We start from the raw sequence: 22,168 nt of genomic DNA on the forward strand, positions 1-22,168 counted from the left end.
ATTATCCTGTGATGGAGCTTGGGTCCCTCTGCTGGCCAGGAATGGGTACTGCGGGCAGGCTGGGGCAGTGCCAGCAGGTAAAGCCCCCCGGGCACCGCAGCTCTGTGCCACTCACAGGGAACTGCCCTTTAACTTGTGCCAACCTGCCCTGGTTTAATCGCTCTGTGCCACCCACAGGGACAGCTGCACCCCATTCCAGTCTCCCCTGTATTAATGGGGAATATGGGGATGTGCCCCCTAGAGAAGTCGCCCCAAAGATGTTTATACCCCAGTGGCAGTGCCTTGGGTGATGCCCGTTGTTAGGGAGGGGTCTGTAGACACAGAGGTGCCCAGGGACTGCACTTGGCACTGGTGCCCAATAACAAATGCCAGTGAGTGACACACGTGTGGGCTTATCAGCCCCGGGGAGGGGCAGGTACAGGAGGGGCGGGTAACTCAGGGCAAAGTTTGGTCTCAGTTGTGCGGGGACAGGGTGACAGACAGCAGCTCCTTGGCACCTGGGTGACTGCGGGCAGAGCCAGACATGCTGGGACTGGTATAGAGTGGTGGTATAGACTCCTCCTATTTACCCCCCCAGCCAGGATCTGCCCCCCGACACTGCTCTGGGCATGGGGCCCTCGGGGGCATCGCCCGGCTCTCAGCTCTGAATCCCATGGATGCGACAGGGTAAGTGCCAACCCCCCCTCACCCAATGCCCGTTATTCTGCGCCAACGCTGCCTGTTTACTCAGCAACTTGGGGGGATCCGCTGCGGGGGGGGGGTCTCCAAACCGACAGTCTCACGTTTTCCTTTAGAATTGGCTTGGAAGGTTTAGTCTCTGGGGGGGGCACATTCTGTGTGTGGGTATCACAGGGGGCATCATGGCGACAGTACAGATGGTCTCGTTCAGCCAAATCTTTCCCAAAGGATTCTGGGTGCATCCCTAGTCCTGCCCCCCACTTTGGCACTGAAGGGGTTAATCTCTGCCCTGCTGAGTGGTCTCTGGGGATCTCTGGGCCAATATAAATGGCACCCCCCCACTATGTGTTTGGTATGGGCTCTTAAAGGAACAGTACCACATATTACCCTGTATATATACTGTATATATATATATATACAGCACAGACACTCCCATGGCTTCATAGAGACTCACTGGCATCTGTTTGTTGGGGGCAACAGGTAGTGCCCAGGGTGGCACAGAGTCACATGTAGGGGCATTTGGCCAACCTGCAGGCTCAATGCACTTCCCTGGGGATCTGATCCCCCCGTTGGGTTTACTTGGTACAACCCCCTAATACTGTGAGGGCTCCTCGCTGGCACCCCGGGGGCAGAAGGGCAAATTCCTCACTGGGGGCAAAGGGTAAAAGATTCCCATTCAGGGACAATGATTAGAAAATTATCTTCAATCGCTCCCAATAACCGTCTCCATGGCAACAGCTGCTTACCCAGAATCCCTGCCCCGGGAGCGGGCATTGCGGGTGCAAACGTGGCTCCTACAGGGTGAGGTACTGGGCAGTGAGTGTGGCATCGGGTGTATAGTGAGACACACGGGGGGCAAGAGGGGACTGATGTATCTGGGGTATTGGGCTGCGGCTGCCCCAGTGGGTTCTGGGAGTTGTAGTTCAGTAACAGCTGGAGGGGGGCAGGGGGATTAGAGACAATGGGGATCAGGCTCTGCCCCCACTAATTACTCCCCCTCATTATTACTGGAACCAATTAGCTCGCGGGGCATAGAACTGGGCACGGGGGTATTTGCTTTGGGCCAGGAATTCTCTCAGTGCAGGAGGTGCCATTGGGGGGGGGGGGTCCCGCCGGTGGCCCCCCAGCTCTTGTCACATTACTGGGGGCCCCAGAGCCCATTAGCACAGGCGTGTCCCCTTATCTCCCGGCTATACTTCTGTGTTATTGACTCTCTGATAAGGGAACTCGATCAGCAAATAAATCATTTATTAACCAGAGACCTTGTGGGTTCATGGACTTGGGAAACTACTGGGGGCGGAGCCAGAGGGACAATAAAGTGTCACATACAGAGCTGACTGTCATTCTGTCCCCTCATCATGTGATCTTGTCCTTGTGTCGGTCAGTCTCTTACTGTCAAGATGGAGACAGTAGGGCAAGATGGAGACAGTAGGGCAAGATGGAGACAGTAGGGCAAGACGGGGACAGTAGGGCAAGATGGAGACAGTAGGACAAGATGGAGACAAGTAGGACAAGATGGAGACAGTAGGGCAAGATGGAGACAGTACGGCAAGATGGAGACAGTAGGGCAAGATGGAGACAGTAGGGCAAGATGGGGACAGTAGGACAAGATGGAGACAGTAGGGTAAGATGGAGACAGTAGGGCAAGATGGAGACAGTAGGGCAAGATGGAGACAGTAGGGCAAGATAGAGACAGTAGGGCAAGATGGAGACTGTAGGGCAAGATGGAGACAGTAGGGCAAGATGGGGACAGTAGGGCAAGATAGAGACAGTAGGGCAAGATGGAGACAGTAGGGCAAGATGGAGACAGTAGGGCAAGATGGGACAGTAGGACAAGATGGAGACAAGTAGGGTAAGATGGAGACAGTAGGGCAAGATGGAGACAGTAGGGCAAGATGGAGACAGTAGGGCAAGATGGGGACAGTTAGGGCAAGATAGAGACAGTAGGGCAAGATGGAGACTGTAGGGCAAGATGGGGACAGTTAGGACAAGATGGGGACAGTAGGGCAAGATAGAGGACAGTAGGGCAAGATGGAGACTGTAGGGCAAGATGGAGGACAGTGGAGACAGTAGGCAAGATGGGAGACAGTAGGACAAGATGGAGACAGTAGGCAAGAGGAACAGTAGGACAAGATGGAGGAGACAGATGGAGGGGCAAGATGGAGACAGTACGGCAAGATGGAGACAGTAGGGCAAGATAGAGACAGTAGGGCAAGATGGAGACTGTAGGGCAAGATGGAGACAGTAGGGCAAGATGGGGACAGTAGGGCAAGATAGAGGACAGTAGGGGCAAGATGGAGACTGTAGGGCAAGATGGAGACAGTAGGGCAAGATGGAGACAGTAGGGCAAGATGGGACAGTAGGACAAGATGGAGACAGTTAGGGTAAGATGGAGACAGTAGGGCAAGATGGAGACAGTAGGGCAAGATGGAGGACAGTAGGGCAAGATGGGGACAGTAGGGCAAGATAGAGACAGTAGGGCAAGATGGAGACTGTAGGGCAAGATGGGGACAGTAGGACAAGATGGGGACAGTAGGGCAAGATAGAGACAGTAGGGCAAGATGGAGACTGTAGGGCAAGATGGAGACAGTAGGGCAAGATGGAGACAGTAGGGCAAGATGGGGACAGTAGGACAAGATGGAGACAGTAGGGTAAGATGGAGACAGTAGGGCAAGATGGAGACAGTAGGGCAAGATGGGGACAGTAGGACAAGATGGAGACAGTAGGGTAAGATGGAGACAGTAGGGCAAGATGGAGACAGTAGGGCAAGATGGAGACAGTAGGGCAAGATGGAGACAGTAGGGCAAGATGGAGACAGTAGGGCAAGATGGAGACAGTAGGGCAAGATGGAGACAGTAACATAGTAACATAGTAACATAGTAAGTTGGGTTGAAAAAAGACATACGTCCATCAAGTTCAACCATAATGCCTATATATAACCTGCCTAACTACAAGTTGATCCAGAGGAAGGCAAAAAACCCCATCTGAAGCCTCTCTAATTTGCCTCAGAGGGGAAAAAATTCCTTCCTGACTCCAAGATGGCAATCGGACCAGTCCCTGGGGCAACTTGTACTGAGAGCTATCTCCCATACCCCTGTATTCCCTCACTTGTACTGAGAGCTATCCCCCATACCCCTGTATTCCCTCACTTGTACTGAGAGCTATCTCCCCTACCCCTGTATTCCCTCACTTGTACTGAGAGCTATCTCCCCTACCCCTGTATTCCCCCACTTGTACTGAGAGCTATCCCCCCTACCCCTGTATTCCCTCACTTGTACTGAGAGCTATCCCCCCTACCCCTGTATTCCCTCACTTGTACTGAGAGCTATCCCCCCTACCCCTGTATTCCCTCACTTGTACTGAGAGCTATCCCCCCTACCCCTGTATTCCCTCACTTGTACTGAGAGCTATCCCCCCTACCCCTGTATTCCCTCACTTGTACTGAGAGCTATCTCCCCTACCCCTGTATTCCCTCACTTGTACTGAGAGCTATCCCCCCTACCCCTGTATTCCCTCACTTGTACTGAGAGCTATCCCCCTACCCCTGTATTCCCTCACTTGTACTGAGAGCTATCTCCCCTACCCCTGTATTCCCTCACTTGTACTGAGAGCTATCTCCCCTACCCCTGTATTCCCTCACTTGTACTGAGAGCTATCCCCCCTACCCCTGTATTCCCTCACTTGTACTGAGAGCTATCCCCCTACCCCTGTATTCCCTCACTTGTACTGAGAGCTATCCCCCCTACCCCTGTATTCCCTCACTTGTACTGAGAGCTATCCCCCCTACCCCTGTATTCCCTCACTTGTACTGAGAGCTATCTCCCCCATACCCCTGTATTCCCTCACTTGTACTGAGAGCTATCCCCCCTACCCCTGTATTCCCTCACTTGTACTGAGAGCTATCTCCCCTACCCCTGTATTCCCTCACTTGTACTGAGAGCTATCCCCCATTACCCCTGTATTCCCTCACTTGTACTGAGAGCTATCCCCCCTACCCCTGTATTCCCTCACTTGTACTGAGAGCTATCCCCCCTACCCCTGTATTCCCTCACTTGTACTGAGAGCTATCTCCCCTACCCCTGTATTCCCTCACTTGTACTGAGAGCTATCCCCCCTACCCCTGTATTCCCTCACTTGTACTGAGAGCTATCCCCCCTACCCCTGTATTCCCTCACTGTACTGAGAGCTATCTCCCATACCCCTGTATTCCCTCACTTGTACTGAGAGCTATCCCCCCTACCCCTGTATTCCCTCACTTGTACTGAGAGCTATCCCCCCTACCCCTGTATTCCCTCACTTGTACTGAGAGCTATCTCCCCTACCCTGTATTCCCTCACTTGTACTGAGAGCTATCTCCCCTACCCCTGTATTCCCTCACTTGTACTGAGAGCTATCCCCTCTACCCCTGTATTCCCTCACTTGTACTGAGAGCTATCTCCCCTACCCCTGTATTCCCTCACTTGTACTGAGAGCTATCTCCCCTACCCCTGTATTCCCTCACTTGTACTGAGAGCTATCTCCCATAACCGTGTATTCCCTCACTTGCTAAGAATCCATCCAGCCCCTATATAAAGCTATATAATGTATCAGCCAGTACGACTGATTCGGGGAGGGAATTCCACAACTTCACAGCTCTCACTGTAAAAAATCCTTTCCGAATATTTAAATGGAACCTCCCTTCTTCTAAACGGAGTGGGTGCCCTCGTGCCCGTTGGAAGGACCTACTGGTAAATAAAACATTAGAGAGGTTATTATATGATCCCTTTATATATTTATACATAGCTATCATGTCACCTCTTAACTGCCCCTTCCCCAGTGTAAACAGACCCAACTGGGCCAGTCTTTCCCCATAACTGAGCCCATACCCTTTACCAGCTTAGTTGCCCTTCTCTGGACCCTCTCTAGCTCAATAATGTCCCGTTTGAGCACTGGAGACCAAAACTGAACAGCATATTCTAGATGGGGCCTTACCAGCGCTCTGTAAAGGGGAATAATAACCCCCTCCTCCCGTGAATCTATACCCCTTTTAATACAGCTCAATACCCTGTTTGCCCTTGCAGCTGCTGCCTGGCATTGCTTGCTACAGCCAAGTTTATTATCTACAAGGACTCCAAGGTCCTTCTCCATTAGGGATTTGCCTAGTGCAGTCCCATTAAGGTTATACGGGGCTTGCATATTTTTACACCCCAGGTGCATGACCTTACATTTATCCACATTAAATCCCATCTGCCACTTAGCTGCCCAGATTGCCAGTTGGTCAAGATCCTGCTGCAGGGATGTCACATCCTGGATAGAATTGACTGGTCTGCAGAGTTTTGTGTCATCTGCAAACACTGATACATTACTCATAATACCCTCCCCTAAGTCATTTATGAACAAATTAAACAAAAGTGGACCCAGTACAGAACCCTGAGGGACCCCACTGAGAACCTTATTCCAAGTAGAGAATGTGCCATTAACAACCACCCTCTGTACCCGATCCTGTAGCCAGTTTTCTATCCATGTGCAAACGGCTTCACTAAGACCAATAGACCTTAGCTTAGAAAGCAGTCGTTTGTGGGGAACGGTATCAAATGCTTTGGCAAAATCCAAATAGATTATATCTACTGCCCCCCCCACTGTCCAGCTTCTTACTTACCTCATCATAAAAAGCAATTAAATTGGTCTGACATGACCTGTCCTTCATAAAGCCATGCTGATTCCTACCCATAATGCCATTCTCCACTACATAATTTTGAATGTGATCCCTTAACAAGCCTTCAAATAACTTGCCCACCACGGATGTCAGACTTACAGGCCTATAATTGCCAGGCTGAGATCTTACTCCCTGTATAAATATGGGAGTGACATTCGCCTTCTTCCAATCCCTAGGTACCATACCTGATGAAAGAGAGTCTGAGAAGATCAGAAACAAGGGCCACTGCAATTCTGCCCCTAGCTCTCTCAGTACCCGAGGGGGTATTCCATCTGGCCCAGGTGCCTTGTTTACATTTATTGTGTGTAACCCTTTAAGCACCATATCCTGTGCCAACCACTGTGTAGTTGGAGCTGAGGCAACAGTGAAGCTATTGGGTGAGACTTGGCCCACTGGCTCCCCCTACTGTATACACAGAAGAAAAGAACTGGTTAAGCACATCTGCCTTTTCTGTATCCGCTGTAACCATATTGTTATTATAACTCAATGGGGCCACACCCTCAACCTGCATCTTTTTACTATTAATATACTTAAATAACTTTTTGGGGTTAGTCTTGGCCTCGGCCGCGATGCGCTCCTCATTTTCTATCTTTGCCTTCCGGATTGCTGTTTTACACACTTGTTATAGTGTTTATATTCATTAAACGCAGCTACTGTCCCCTCTGACTTATATTTCTTAAAAGCTTTCCTTTTTCTCCCTATTAACTTCTTTCCCTCAGAGTTAAGCCACATAGGGTGATTCTTACACTTCTACTTTTTCTTATTAATGGAATGAATTGAGAACAGTAATGATTTAATATCATTTTAAATGACAACCATTTCTGCTCTGTGTTTTTATCAGAAAACATAATGCCCCAATCTATGCCCTGAAGCGCTGCCCTTAGGGGGGTAAAATTTGCCTTCCTAAAATTCAGTGTCTTTGTTGCCCCCGTGTAAATTTGTTTCCTGCACCAAACATCAAATGAAATAACATTATGGTCACTATTACCCAGGGGTTCAACCACTTGCACATTTGCTATACGTTCTGGGCCATTAGAGATCACTAGATCCAGTATAGCATTGTTCCTGGTTGGCTCCTCAACAACCTGTGACATAAAGTTGTCATGCAGCAAGTTTATAAACTTGTTCCCAGTTACTGCCCTGGCAGTACTATTGCCCCAGTCAATATCAGGGTAATTAAAATCCCCCATTATTATCACTTGCCCCAAACTAGCAGCCTTTTCTATTTGCAACAGGAGCTGGGCCTCCTCCTCTTCGCTTACATTAGGGGGGCTATAGCATACCCCTACAATTAGTTTGGTAGATTCTTTACTATCTGTGAGAAGCTCAACCCATAAGGATTCAGCTCCCTCTGTTAACCCCATCACTTCCTCCCTAATATTTGCTTTTAATTCCTGCTTAATGAACAGACACACTCCTCCTCCTTTTCTATTGCCCCTGTCCCTCCGAAACAATGTATACCCCCCAATATTAACTGCCCAGTCATGAGACTCATTCAACCAAGTTTCAGCAACACCAATCCCATCATATTTCCGCTCCAACGCCAGTACCTCCAGCTCTCCCATTTTACCAGTCAGACTCCTTGCATTGGTAAACATACATTTAATACTGGTTCCGGCGTGAGAATGACGTGTAAACAACTTATGGGCCTCCCTGCCATTATCAGTACCCGAAGCAAGTCTCCTCCCCCAATTTCCCTTACTATGCCCACTACCCCATCTATCCTGTCTCCCACAGAATTTCCCTCTGCACCCTCCCCCCCCACTCCTAGTTTAAAATCTCCTCCAACCCTCTAGCCATCTTTTCCCCCAAAGCAGCTGCCCCATCATCATTGAGGTGCCCCCCATCCCTGGCAAAGAGCCTGTAGCCGACTGAGAAATCAGCCCAGTTCTGGAGAAACCCAAAGCCCTCCTCCCTGCACCAATCTCTCAGCCGGGCATTAATCTCCCTGAGCTCCCGCTGCCTTCTTAATGTTGCTCGTGGCACAGGGAATATCTCTGAGAAAATTACCTTGGAAGTCCTCGCCCTCAACTTCGCACCTAGCTTTTTAAAATCGTTCTTGAGGACTTCCCCCCCTCCTCTAACTTTGTCATTGGTACCTATGTGTACCCCCAACCGCCGGGGCTTCCCCCCCTCCTCTAACTTTGTCATTGGTACCTATGTGTACCCCCAACCGCCGGGGCTTCCCCCCCTCCTCTAACTTTGTCATTGGTACCTATGTGTACCAAGACCGCCGGGTCTTCCCCAGCCCCTCCCAACAATCTGCCCACTCGTTCCACCACATGCCGAACCCTAGCACCAGGCAAGCAACACACAGTTCGGCATGTAGGGTCTTTGCGACAAATTACCCTATCCACCTTTCTAATAATTGAATCCCCTACAACTATAGCCTGCCTTCCCTCCCTAGCACTACTCCCCCCACCTGTATTAGAGGTGCCGGCTCCCAGGGGGCTCTGAGAGTCAGCCTGCTCCATACATGCCAGCTCAGAGCTGCCTTCCCTCCCTAGCACTATTCCCCCCACCTGTATTAGAGGTGCCGGCTCCCAGGGGGCTCTGAGAGTCAGCCTGCTCCATACACGCCAGCTCAGAGCTGTCTTCCCCAGCATCTTCACCTAAAGCGGCAAATCTGTTGGTTTGTACAAGCTTTGAACCAGCCCCCCTACCCTTGTGTCCCCTACTGCCCCTCTTAACTGTCACAAATTTGTCTCCCTCATTAACCTCCACTGTCCCTTCTCCCCCCCCCACTACACCGGCCCCTGCCAGTGGTTGCTCAGTGAGCCTCCTGTTCTCCCCCATGTTTGCCCCCTCAGTGCTGCCAGTTCCCCCCTTAGATTCTGCACCTCAGATTCCAAGAGGAAAACCCACCTGCATCTCTCACAAGTAAATGCTGCATGGAACTGCTGCTCCAGGACCCCATACATGCGACAAGATGCACACTGAGTAACACCAGCAATCATACTGCAACTCATATTGCAACTGGTACTTACAGTCTCCCAAGTGCAATCCCTTGTATAGTGCCTTTTAAGTTTCAAACGCCTTTTTTGTTTTAAACGCCTGCTATACACTTAAATTTACATGCAACACTTTAGATTACATGCAACACTCGCTAGCAGCTCCCACACTCGCTGTGCAGTCAGAAACTTATTGAGGTTCAAACCAAACAGCCAAATGTCTGTTGAGAATTTACCAGATTTACTCCACCCCCTTAATTAGTAGCTCAATCAGCCAGGTAGCACTTACAAGTCACACAGCAGTTAGTTAATTGCACTTACTTTCTCCTTTCAACCAGCACTCCCAGCATGCACAGTAACCCCAAACGCCTTTTTTGTTTTAAACGCCTACTATACACTTAAATTTACATGCAACACTTTAGATTACATGCAAAACTCGCTAGCAGCTCCCACACTCGCTGTGCAGTCAGAAACTTATTGAGGTTTCCATCAGTAGGGCAAGATGGGGACAGTAGGACAAGATGGAGACAGTAGGACAAGATGGAGACAGTAGGACAAGATGGGGACAGTAGGACAAGATGGAGACAGTAGGGCAAGATGGGGACAGTAGGGCAAGATGGAGACAGTAGGGCAAGATGGAGACAGTAGGGCAAGATGGGGACAGTAGGACAAGATGGAGACAGTAGGACAAGATGGAGACAGCAGGGCAAGATGGGACAGCAGGACAAGATGGGGACAGTAGGACAAGATGGAGACAGTAGGGCAAGATGGAGACAGTAGGGCAAGATGGGGACAGTAGGACAAGATGGAGACAGTAGGACAAGATGGGACAGCAGGGCAAGATGGGGACAGTAGGACAAGATGGAGACAGTAGGACAAGATGGAGACAGCAGGGCAAGATGGGACAGCAGGGCAAGATGGGGACAGTAGGACAAGATGGGACAGTAGGACAAGATGGAGACAGTAGGACAAGATGGAGACAGTAGGACAAGATGGAGACAGCAGGGCAAGATGGGACAGCAGGGCAAGATGGGGACAGCAGGGCAAGATGGGGACAGTAGGACAAGATGGGGACAGTAGGACAAGATGGAGACAGTAGGACAAGATGGAGACAGTAGGACAAGATGGAGACAGTAGGGCAAGATGGAGACAGTAGGACAAGATGGAGACAGTAGGACAAGATGGAGACAGCAGGGCAAGATGGGACAGCAGGACAAGATGGGGACAGTAGGACAAGATGGAGACAGTAGGGCAAGATGGAGACAGTAGGGCAAGATGGGGACAGTAGGGCAAGATAGAGACAATAGAGAAGACAACTAATCACAACTTACACACTATGAGCTACACACCAGTGTATTTAGATCATAATATTTATAGATATATACATAGTATGAATATAGTCACTTTATTTTGTAAAGCAAGTATAAACCATTAAAAACGACCTCCGTGAGAAAATATATAATAGAATTTAGGAAGAGCAATAAACTCGGGACCTTTATTACTTTTGGCAAAAGACACGGCAGCAACTTTCCGAAAATTGTTTTTTCCTATATTCACGCACCGGGCCTTTTTGAGAGGACAATTAATGAAAAGCATATCTCCTTTAAGAGACATAATAAGGTAGACATTCTTAATAAATCATTAATAATAAAAACATTTGCATAAAAAATACTGAATTATGATATGCCCTTTCCGGTATTATGGTCACTGATAAAATTGTTAAGATTGATAATATGGAACCTCATCCGGAACATGAGATTTCTGTAACCCCTGAATTAAAGCTCAAGGAGCAACTATGTGATGAGCAGTAATGACAGGTAATGGGGAAAAGGGGATGGCCTTAGAAAGGAATGCAATGATTGGCCGATGAGAGTTTAAAAACGATTCCCCGGGAAAAGGGAAAAATTCGCCTTGATAAAGCTGTTGTGAAACGCGCGTCGGCGTTCACACCCTAGATCTGTATATTTATGTGCCGAGGTAATAGAAATTGAGTAGTAGGCACGTTAATTTGGAAATCTAACCGTGGAGGGTAGTTAATCTGTCTCTATTAGAGACGATCGGTGTATTTAGTGTATTTAAGCCAATAACGGTATTGAGTGGTAAAAATAGGCACGAATTTTGGCATTGATATTCTGGATCTGTTTATCTCTGTGCCAAGGTAATGGAAATTGAGTAGTAGGCACAGTAGATTTCACAATAGGGAAATCTGATATTGGGGGGTAACAAACCTGACGCAGGCGATTGATGTATTTTGTGTATTTAGTTAACGGTAATCTGTTGCCGAGGTACTGATTGGTAATAGTAGGCACAGGTCCGTTGTATAGTTGCGGCACGCTGAATGGCAGAAATTGTATGGTGAGTTTGGCTATCGGAAGTAACGTTGATAGTGATTGGTTATTGCTGAGGGGTTAACCTGTTGCCGAGGTGGTAGGCACAGGTATCCCGTTTCCAAATTTCAGTGGGCAATTGAGCAGACTCGATATGCTGACCGCGAGCAGCGATGCAGTTATTAGGCCGGTGCTGACGGGTCGATCTTGAAGTAGTAGGCACGGGCACTGTTCCGGTCTGGGAGTTCATAAAGGGTTAATTGTTAATTGTACATGCCCAGTATCGTGGAGGCAAGTACAACTTCCCCTGGCTAGTACCCTAGGCTTGATCGCATGTCTGTAGTCAGATTGTTGAAGTGATTGTAATTTCCCTGTGTAGAGGGAACATTGCGATCGAGTACAAGGATTATAACAATAGAACTGCTTACGTAAACATCACAATCCAGTGTCCACTACCGCCAAGTACGGAGGTAAAATACTCCCCAATACTCCAATAATTCCTTATAGGTAATTTATCTGCATAACTCTTCGGTAAAATGATTCCTTTGTATTAAAACACTACTTGCGGGATTGATCTATCCGGGAGGGGGGAGTTTATGTGGAATAAGGAATTGGTAAAACAAACACTGAGATAAAACTTCCTCTCCCAGCCGGTGTGAATGATCGCTATATTAGGGTGGGTGTAAACTCTTCTGATAACTATCAACACTAATCGCAATGTAATGGTTGTGTATTTGCTAACCCGAAGGTCAAAGGAGATTTGCGATCTTCAGTGGAACAGTACAATATACAAATGCAATTCTAAGGAATGAAGATATCACTATATACTTACCATTAGTTTCAGTACGAAGTATCCAGTAGAGTCAATAAAGATCTTGTGTATAAATAAATGAGACATATTGGGGTATGTACCTTTATTTGAAATGAAAAATCAGGCTTAATTAATTTCCAATAATACTTACCCAAACATCGTGCCCAGTCTCACTAAAAACCCTCTGCGAGTTACAAGTGAGAGGAAGAAGGTTTTCCAATAATCGCTACATATGTTGCTTGAAATATGTGATATGTGAGAGCAACATTGGCAAATAAGCAACAAAGTTGCCAATCACTGGCTGAGTATTGAAGTCCAATACATGTAGAGTTAGGTAGGACAATTCCAGTTTACAGACCCCCCCAAAAGAAGTGGGGCTCACTGGTGAATTCTCATTGGTTGGGTGCGCTACATTGTGTGTTATTTTCAGAGATATAAACCCCCCACTTGTGACACAACAGAACCCCTTTAATCCCTCTCAGGCTGATGCAGCGACTGCCTGTTGGTGACCTGAACGAGACCGAGGCCGATGGAGCAACTGCAGGGGGCGCCAAACAATTCCTCCCAGGACTTCCGCTCCGGTGAGTTTTCCCATGAACTGAGGGGAATCCCAGGTGACATTTGAGTGACAGTACTGAGGGGCCCCACAGGGGGGCAACACTGAGCTGGGCTAAACCAATGGTTGTGGCTGCTTCCAACGTCTCCTCTGCACCCAATAATGGGCCGGACTCAGTTCCGGGAGAAGATGTTTCTCCTGATCCAGTTCCAGGTTTTCCCTTCAGGAGAGTTTCTATGGGATAAACAGTGAGATCGGTTCTTCTCATTGAATCGCAAGTGGATCTAGAACCACAAGTGTCAGTATGTTGGGGCTTATCTAACTGCCCCTGTTTGTTAGAAGGGCAGGTTCAAAGAGGAGTTGCCACCTCTGGGGTCAATGTGAGATTCAGAGACACAAAGGGATTTCCTTACAGAATCAAACCTATTGAATGCCTGGGGTCAGACTCACTGGTCTGTAATTGCTAAATGGATCCCGAGCAGAAAGACACGGGGAAATCACATATTTTGCTCATTGAAATGAGGACAGACCCGTGCCAGGGACTAGTGGCCCTCACTGTGGCCCTTACTGCAAATCCTAATGCTGGGAATGCTGGGAAAATCTTTAAACCCCAACAGTCCTTACTCCAGTGGTGCTCTTACTGAACTAGAACCCACAGCCTGATGCCAGGTGTTCCGGATCATTGGTTCTGTAACCAGCTCTTCTGTTCCAGATGAGGATGAGTGGCAGAACTCAGTGATTATCATTCCGGTTCTGCTCACGGCTCCAACTCTGCTGGTGGTTCTGGTTATTCTGTGGAAATCAATTCGGAACCGGAGGAAGAAAATACATTGTGATTCTAGAACCCCAGGTATGAAGGTAACACTTTGCACTCACTCATTATACTCACACTTACACTCACACACTCACTCATTATACTCACACTTACACTCACTCACTCATTATACTCACACTTACACTCACACACTCATTATACTCACACTTACACTCACTCACTCATTATACTTACACTCACACACTCATTATACTCACACTCACACACTCACTCATTATACTCACACTTACACTCACACACTCACTCACTCATTATACTCACACTCACTCATTACACTCACTCACTCACTCACTCACTCACACACTTACACACACACTCGCTCACACACTCACTCTCACGCACACGCTCACTCTCACACACTTACTCACACACTCTTACACACACACTCGCTCATACACTCACTCATGCACTCACTCATTCTCACACACTCACTCTCACACACTGTATGGGCAGTAGTGGAGTCAGGATCTGTTTCCAGCAGGTGAGGGCTATGGAGAATGGGCCGTCAATGCTGCCGCAGTCTATGAGAATACTCTCGGGTTCCCGGACACTGAACTGCAGAGGTGGGAGCTGCCAGATGGGTGGACAATCCAGGATGTGGTTAAAATTTGCCCCGGTCAGTTTGGGCGCATCAGTGGCGCGTGTCTGTATGAACCGGGGGAACCCAATGTCAGGCACAGGGTCATCATCAAGGAGCTTTCAGGTGAGTGTAAAGGGTAAATAACCAACAAGCAGGGTAGGAGATACCAGTCCAGTAGAACCTTCACCCACTCTCAGTCTCTGTAGAACCTTTATCCACTGTCAGTCTCTGTAGAACCTTCACCCACTGTCAGTCTCTGTAGAACCTTCACCCACTGTCAGTCTCTGTAGAACCTTCACCCACTGTCAGTCTCTGTAGAACCTTCACCCACTGTCAGTCTCTGTAGAACCTTCACCCACTGTCAGTCTCTGTAGAACCTTCACCCACTGTCAGTCTCTGTAGAACCTTCACCCACTGTCAGTCTCTGTAGAACCTTCACCCACTGTCAGTCTCTGTAGAACCTTCACCCACTGTCAGTCTCTGTAGAACCTTCACCCACTGTCAGTCTCTGTAGAACCTTCACCCATTGTCAGTCTCTGTAGAACCTTCACCCATTGTCAGTCTCTGTAGAACCTTCACCCACTGTCAGTCTCTGAAGAACCTTCACCCACTGTCAGTCTCTGTAGAACCTTCACCCACTGTCAGTCTCTGTAGAACCTTCACCCACTGTCAGTCTCTGTAGAACCTTCATCCACTGTCAGTCTCTGTAGAACCTTCATCCACTGTCAGTCTCTGTAGAACCTTCATCCACTGTCAGTCTCTGTAGAACCTTCACCCACTGTCAGTCTCTGTAGAACCTTCACCCACTGTCAGTCTCTGTAGAACCTTCACCCACTGTCAGTCTCTGTAGAACCTTCATCCACTGTCAGTCTCTGTAGAACCTTCATCCACTGTCAGTCTCTGTAGAACCTTCATCCACTGTCAGTCTCTGTAGAACCTTCATCCACTGTCAGTCTCTGTAGAACCTTCACTCACTGCCAGTCTCTGTAGAACCTTCACCCACTGTCAGTCTCTGTAGAACCTTCATCCACTGCCAGTCTCTGTAGAACCTTCATCCACTGTCAGTCTCTGTAGAACCATCATCCACTGTCAGTCTCTGTAGAACCTTCACCCACTGTCAGTCTCTGTAGAACCTTCACCCACTGTCAGTCTCTGTAGAACCTTCACCCACTGTCAGTCTCTGTAGAACCTTCTCTCACTGTCAGTCTCTGTAGAACCTTCACCCACTGTCAGTCTCTGTAGAACCTTCATCCACTGTCAGTCTCTGTAGAACCTTCACCCACTGTCAATCTCTGTAGAACCTTCACTCACTGCCAGTCTCTGTAGAACCTTCATCCACTGTCAGTGTCTCTAGAACCTTCACCCACTGTCAGTCTCTGTAGAACCTTCTCTCACTGTCAGTCTCTGTAGAACCTTCACCCACTGTCAATCTCTGTAGAACCTTCATCCACTGTCAGTGTCTCTAGAACCTTCACCCACTGTCAGTCTCTGTAGAACCTTCACCCACTGTCAGTCTCTGTAGAACCTTCACCCACTGTCAGTCTCTGTAGAACCTTCACCCACTGTCAGTCTCTGTAGAACCTTCACCCACTGTCAGTCTCTGTAGAACCTTCATCCACTGTCAGTCTCTGTAGAACCTTCACCCACTGTCAGTCTCTGTAGAACCTTCACCCACTGTCAATCTCTGTAGAACCTTCACTCACTGCCAGTCTCTGTAGAACCTTCACCCACTGTCAGTCTCTGTAGAACCTTCATCCACTGCCAGTCTCTGTAGAACCTTCACCTACTGTCAGTCTCTGTAGAACCTTCACCCACTGTCAATCTCTGTAGAACCTTCACTCACTGCCAGTCTCTGTAGAACCTTCACCCACTGTCAGTCTCTGTAGAACCTTCATCCACTGCCAGTCTCTGTAGAACCTTCACCCACTGTCAGTCTCTGTAGAACCTTCACCCACTGTCAGTCTCTGTAGAACCTTCACCCACTGTCAGTCTCTGTAGAACCTTCACCCACTGTCAGTCTCTGTAGAACCTTCATTCACTGTCAGTCTCTGTAGAACCTTCACCCACTGTCAGTCTCTGTAGAACCTTCATCCACTGTCAGTCTCTGTAGAACCTTCACCCACTGTCAGTCTCTGTAGAACCTTCACCCACTGTCAGTCTCTGTAGAACCTTCACCCACTGTCAGTCTCTGTAGAACCTTTATCCTCTTGTATCTTGGTTCTGTCCCAAAGAGAACTGCAGTCCCGGAGAAGCTCAGGATTTTATTGATCTCATCCGGTTTTACTCTCGGGTCTGTAACCACGACAACCTGCTGAAAATGTATTGGTGTAGAACCTCCTTGAGCCCAGTGTGCATCATCCTGAAAGCCATGAACCTTGGGAATCTGCTTCACTTTCTCTGGAGATCCCGTGAGGTACCCAGACCGACTCCCCCAAATACCGACTCCCCCAAATACCGACTCCCCCAAATACCGACTCCCCCAAATATATTCCCTAAAACATGTAGGTATTTTGGGATGTGGGTTAATGTAGTAACTGCCCTGTTGGGGTACATGCTGAATGGATCCACTCATGGGCAATTAAAGGGCCACATTGTACCCCCAGGTGAGTCACAGATACCCACAATGCCACACAGGGCCCACAATATACCAGGTTTGGGAAATGTATGTGCGTATGTAGTTGTGGGGGTCATTTTCCTTTACATTCTCCATTTCACCCCCCACAGGGCAACCTCGCTGCTAAGGATCCTCTCTATAATATCACCGAGAAGAAGGTCTACTCAATGGCTTCCCAAGTGGCAAGTGGCCTGGTAGGTATTGAGCCAATAGCCTTTACCCAGCCCCCCAGTGGGCTCCTTGGGGCGGCCAATAGATACAACGTGGGCACCTTGCACTTCCTGTTTGGCACCTACAGGTGGCGCTACACATACATGTGAATCAAGTTCTTACCTTCTAAATAATGTTTTTATGGAGACACATTGACCCCCCTCAGTAAGGAACATGTGGGGGGCGGGGCTAGCAGTGATTGGCATGGATGTGGGCAACCAGTTTCTGCGGGCAAGTGCCAGCGATGTGAAGACTGTCGATGGGTCCATTTGTACCTAAGGGAACTGAGCCCCAAAATTGGCACCAATATTATATGTTCCAGGTTACAGCGATCCAGTGAGGCTGACGGTTCCATTAGGGGGGACGCTTTGCCTATGCTCCTTGATGGGGTTTAAAATGGCCGCCCCTTGGTACAGGAGCCATTGTGACTGAAACCGCACCCAGTTTCCTGTAAGCCCCACCCCTAATTTGGGACTGTCCCACCTAAACGGAAACCATGGGGGGCATGCAGGTGTGAAGACTCAGAGTAGGGGTGCGGGGGGGTAGGACTTGACAGAAGGGACCACCCAATACTCAGGGAACACTTACAGATGGGCGGGGCAGTATCTATGAATGTTTCCCATTGGCTCTTGGTACTGGGAAGCTGAGGAGGTCTCTCACCCACAGGAGTACCTGGCAGGGGCACACAACCTGCTCCATGCCAACGTGGCGGCTTACAATGTGGTGGTTCACGAGGACATGAGTGTCCAACTGTGCGGTCTGGGCATGGCGGCCATTTTGCACCGGACGGGCTCCATTCCTGAGGGGAGAGCTGCCCGAGTCCCCATGAAATGGCAGGCGCCAGAAAGGCTGGCACAGGGTGGCATCACGGAGAAGAGCGACGTGTGAGTAACTGGCACAGGGGACGGGGAATTCCCATTGGGCCCCGACTGTTGTACCCCAGGGGTACGGGAGGCTTTACTCATATTCGATTTCATTGGTTCATAAATGATAAGAGGGCGGGTGTTGTGCCCCTTTATAGCCAGACCCTCTGTGTCTGCCAATCCCTGGGCACCGCTGGCACCACATTCACTGCCTCTTCTCTCCCATCCAGGTGGGCATTCGGCATTCTGCTCTACGAGATGGTCACACTGGGTACGTTCCTGCCATGTATGAGTGGCGCTTTATAGGCGAGGGTATGAGACGGGCACAGTAGGTGGGGGTATGAGATGGGCACAGTAGGTGAGGGTATGAGATGGGCACAGTAGGTGAGGGTATGAGATGGGCACAGTAGGCGAGGGTATGAGATGGGCACAGTAGGCGAGGGTATGAGATGAGTACAGTAGGCGAGGGTATGAGATGGGCACAGTAGGTGAAAGTATGAGATGGGCACAGTAGGCAAGGGTATGAGATGGGCACAGTAGGCGAGGGTATGAGACGGGCACAGTAGGTGAAAGTATGAGATGGGCACAGTAGGCAAGGGTATGAGATGGGCACAGTAGGCGAGGGTATGAGATGGGCACAGTAGGCGAGGGTATGAGACGGGCACAGTAGCCGAGGGTATGAGACGGGCACAGTAGGCGAGGGTATGAGACAGGCACAGTAGGTGGGGGTATGACATGGGCACAGTAGGCAAGGGTATGAGATGGGCACAGTAGGCAAGGGTATGAGATGGGCACAGTAGGTGGGGGTATGACATGGGCACAGTAGGCAAGGGTATGAGATGGGCACAGTAGGTGGGGGTATGACATGGGCACAGTAGGCAAGGGTATGAGATGGGCACAGTAGGCAAGGGTATGAGATGGGCCCAGTAGGTGGGGGTATGAGATGGGCACAGTAGGTGGAAGTATGACATGGGCACAGTAGGCAAGGGTATGAGATGGGCACAGTAGGTGGGGGTATGAGATGGGCACAGTGGGCGAGGGTATGAGATGGGCCCAGTAGGTGGAAGTATGAGATGGGCACAGTAGGTGAGGGTATGAGATGGGCACAGTGGGCGAGGGTATGAGATGGGCACAGTAGGTGGAAGTATGACATGGGCACAGTAGGCAAGGGTATGAGATGGGCACAGTAGGCAAGGGTATCAGATGGGCACAGTAGGTGGGGGTATGACATGGGCACAGTAGGCAAGGGTATGAGATGGGCACAGTAGGCGAGGGTATGAGACAGGCACAGTAGGTGGGGGTATGACATGGGCACAGTAGGCAAGGGTATGAGATGGGCACAGTAGGCAAGGGTATGAGATGGGCACAGTAGGTGGAAGTATGACATGGGCACAGTAGGCAAGGGTATGAGATGGGCACAGTAGGTGGGGGTATGAGATGGGCACAGTGGGCGAGGGTATGAGATGGGCCCAGTAGGTGGAAGTATGAGATGGGCACAGTAGGCAAGGGTATGAGATGGGCACAGTGGGCGAGGGTATGAGATGGGCACAGTAGGTGGAAGTATGAGATGGGCACAGTAGGCAAGGGTATGAGATGGGCACCTCCTTGCCCCGGGTACGGGGCTAATGACTCGGTACAAGAGATGCCCATCTGATTTACCCGCTGAGTTTCTTTCTGGTTGGCAGGGTCGCCTCCTTACCCCGATATTACCCCCACCCAATTGCTGCCCAAGCTGGAGAAGGGGCATCGCATGGAGAGGCCGGCCCAGTGCAGTAATGGCCTGTAAGTACCACATTGTGTTTAACCCTTGGCTTCCTCCATCCCCACATCTCTTGTTGCACTACAACTCCCATGATGCTTTGAGTGATATGGGCATGAGGGGGGCCCTTCCCATTACTACTGATGTGTGATTATATAAATGGGCCCCCCCCTTACCCACCCTCTCCTGTGCCCCCCAGGTATGAGCTAATGGGCAGCTGCTGGCGCCGGGGTCCGGACGACCGACCCGGTTTCACCGAGATTGTGAAATGGCTGAACCAACACGGAGACCGGGCCGATGGGCTGACGGCACTGACTGCCCCCGACTCTATTAGCCAAAGTGACTACCTGCTCCTGGCTGGGATCCCTACCTGATTCCCATGTACTGGGACTGGCAACTCACCTGGACTGGGAGCCCCGGGGGGTTCTGGGAAGAAAGGAAAGCACCCCTCCCTCTGTGTTCCTCTTGCCCCTGGGGCACATTGCACAGGACAGACCCCTGGTACAGCGAGCTGATTGGTTGGCACAAACCCCCCGACAATGGATTTATCTTTATTTACACAGCACACGGGGCCACCGGCCAATGGTTACAATAAACTCATTCACACATTACCATTGGGCCCTTAATCCTGGTAGGGAAGGGCCCGCCCAATGCCAGCGTGGCGCCAACACGTTGGGCAAGAACTGGCGTCATGGAGAAGGTGGCTGGGGGCAGTTAGTCTCTCCGAGGTGTCTACATGTCCAGTCATTGGGCGAGAGTTCTGGTGGCCCTTGTGGGGCACTAGCCACTATGGTAGCCTGAGATACCCCTAGAATGGCACTGCACACCACAAACACTTGGGTGGTACCCTGTAGGGGCACTTTGGTACTACTTTATGGTACCACCTGATAGAACACACTCTTGGTAGAGGGACCCCAAGGTCTCCAGGCCCAGCCCAAGGCTAATGAAGCTCCATTTGGGCAAGATGACTTTGACACATCTACACAGACCTCACCCTAGAACCCTAGAACAAAGCAGCACAAACATGGCGTTCCTCTGTGGGTTTGGGGGGGTTGTTGAGCAGAGACTTGTGCTTGGGGCAGTTTGGGGCAGAGAGCTGCTCTCTACCATCCGAGAGCTTAGACTTTGCAGTTCCACAGGGATTCTGGGAAGAGAATGTAGGAGAGGGACCACGTGAGGTGGTAGAGACAGACCAAGGGGGAGAACGAGAGGAACATCACACAGACACCTGCCAGAAGGGAAAGAGAAAGTCACTCAGTTATGTGCACCCCAACGATTGACCCACAGAACATTTACCCAAAATGGACCATAGTTTAGTGTAATTGCCCCAAGGAGGGAATATTTACCCTAATCATACAGACATGTCTTCTCCAAACTCTTGACTAAACACCATCTACCATTGGCTTGGTAACTGAGAGACCTGGAAGACGTCTCCCAGAAGGTCTGGACCCTTCCCTGGGGGTTCCCTATAACCTGTAGTATTAGAGTATCAATGCCCTGTGATAGCCCTGTAGTACTACCACCTTGGAGATGCTGGGACCATGAGTGGTACCTTGGGTGGTCCCAGTCAGTAGGGATCTAACAGAGACACAGACTTAGGACTGGTTCTTCTCATGGGAAAAGGGGGCATTTTCCCTGGTCCCCAAGCTTTTCAGGGGGCCCCTTGGGGGGGGAAATATTGCTAAATGGTTTTCCACCAAGTCCATGTCCCAACTGGGCTCCTCTCTTGTAGACATTTCACTCCCACCTTGACCAAAGTCGCCCATCATTTCACCCAATCCTACCCAGTCTCCTATGTCTGAAACCCAAGTCATGAGGGATTGGGCAGTGGGTGTAGTAAAGGTTGATCCAAGACTAAGGGCAGGTTCTGCCAGCGGTGTCCGTAGGGGACGCACCATCTCAGACAGGTAGCCCCCCTGCTCATGGAGAAATGGTTCCCACCCAAACCCACCAAGGTGTTTCTTGATCAGGTAGAAATGGGGGGGTTTGGGCAGAATGAGCTGCCCCAGTGCCCAGCAGTAACAGTGTGTACCCCAGTGCCCAGCAGTAACAGTGTGTACCCCAAGGCCCAGCAGTAACAGTGTGTACCCCAAGGCCCAGCAGTAACAGTGTGTACCCCAAGGCCCAGCAGTAACAGTGTGTACCCCAAGGCCCAGCAGTAACAGTGTGTACCCCAAGGCCCAGCAGTAACAGTGTGTACCCCAAGGCCCAGCAGTAACAGTGTGTACCCCAAGGCCCAGCAGTAACAGTGTGTACCCCAAGGCCCAGCAGTAACAGTGTGTACCCCAA

The 22,168-nt window shown here is 49.9% G+C and overlaps 2 protein-coding genes across 6 annotated transcripts in view; one reads left to right on the plus strand and one right to left on the minus strand.

Annotated features, from left to right (window-relative positions):
• Nucleotides 1-429: 429 nt before the first annotated feature.
• LOC116412185 (tyrosine-protein kinase STYK1-like) lies at nucleotides 430-20,490 on the plus strand. 3 transcript variants are annotated; one of them, XM_031905832.1, is made up of 10 exons: nucleotides 430-666; nucleotides 12,893-13,043; nucleotides 13,731-13,868; nucleotides 14,332-14,556; nucleotides 16,665-16,846; nucleotides 17,158-17,241; nucleotides 17,924-18,141; nucleotides 18,351-18,391; nucleotides 19,806-19,902; nucleotides 20,079-20,490. In XM_031905832.1, the coding sequence occupies exons 2-10, from the start codon at nucleotides 12,992-12,994 to the stop codon at nucleotides 20,251-20,253; spliced, it is 1,212 nt and encodes a 403-aa protein (XP_031761692.1). In that variant the 5' UTR covers nucleotides 430-666; nucleotides 12,893-12,991; the 3' UTR covers nucleotides 20,254-20,490. The 3 variants fall into 3 exon arrangements, with proteins under 3 accessions (XP_031761692.1, XP_031761691.1, XP_031761693.1); XM_031905831.1 differs by having other exon boundaries at nucleotides 12,945-13,043; XM_031905833.1 differs by having other exon boundaries at nucleotides 12,945-13,043; nucleotides 14,335-14,556.
• Nucleotides 20,415-22,168, minus strand: part of tmem269 (transmembrane protein 269) — a 31,428-nt gene continuing 29,674 nt past the window's right edge. For all 3 annotated transcript variants that reach the window (NM_001126506.1, XM_031904805.1, XM_031904804.1), the window contains 1 exon segment: nucleotides 20,415-21,107. In NM_001126506.1, the coding sequence (NP_001119978.1) occupies nucleotides 20,998-21,107 (110 nt within the window). In that variant the 3' untranslated portion in view covers nucleotides 20,415-20,997.

This window comes from Xenopus tropicalis, chromosome 7 (genome assembly GCF_000004195.4).
Source record: "Xenopus tropicalis strain Nigerian chromosome 7, UCB_Xtro_10.0, whole genome shotgun sequence".
Lineage (NCBI taxonomy): Eukaryota > Metazoa > Chordata > Amphibia > Anura > Pipidae > Xenopus > Xenopus tropicalis.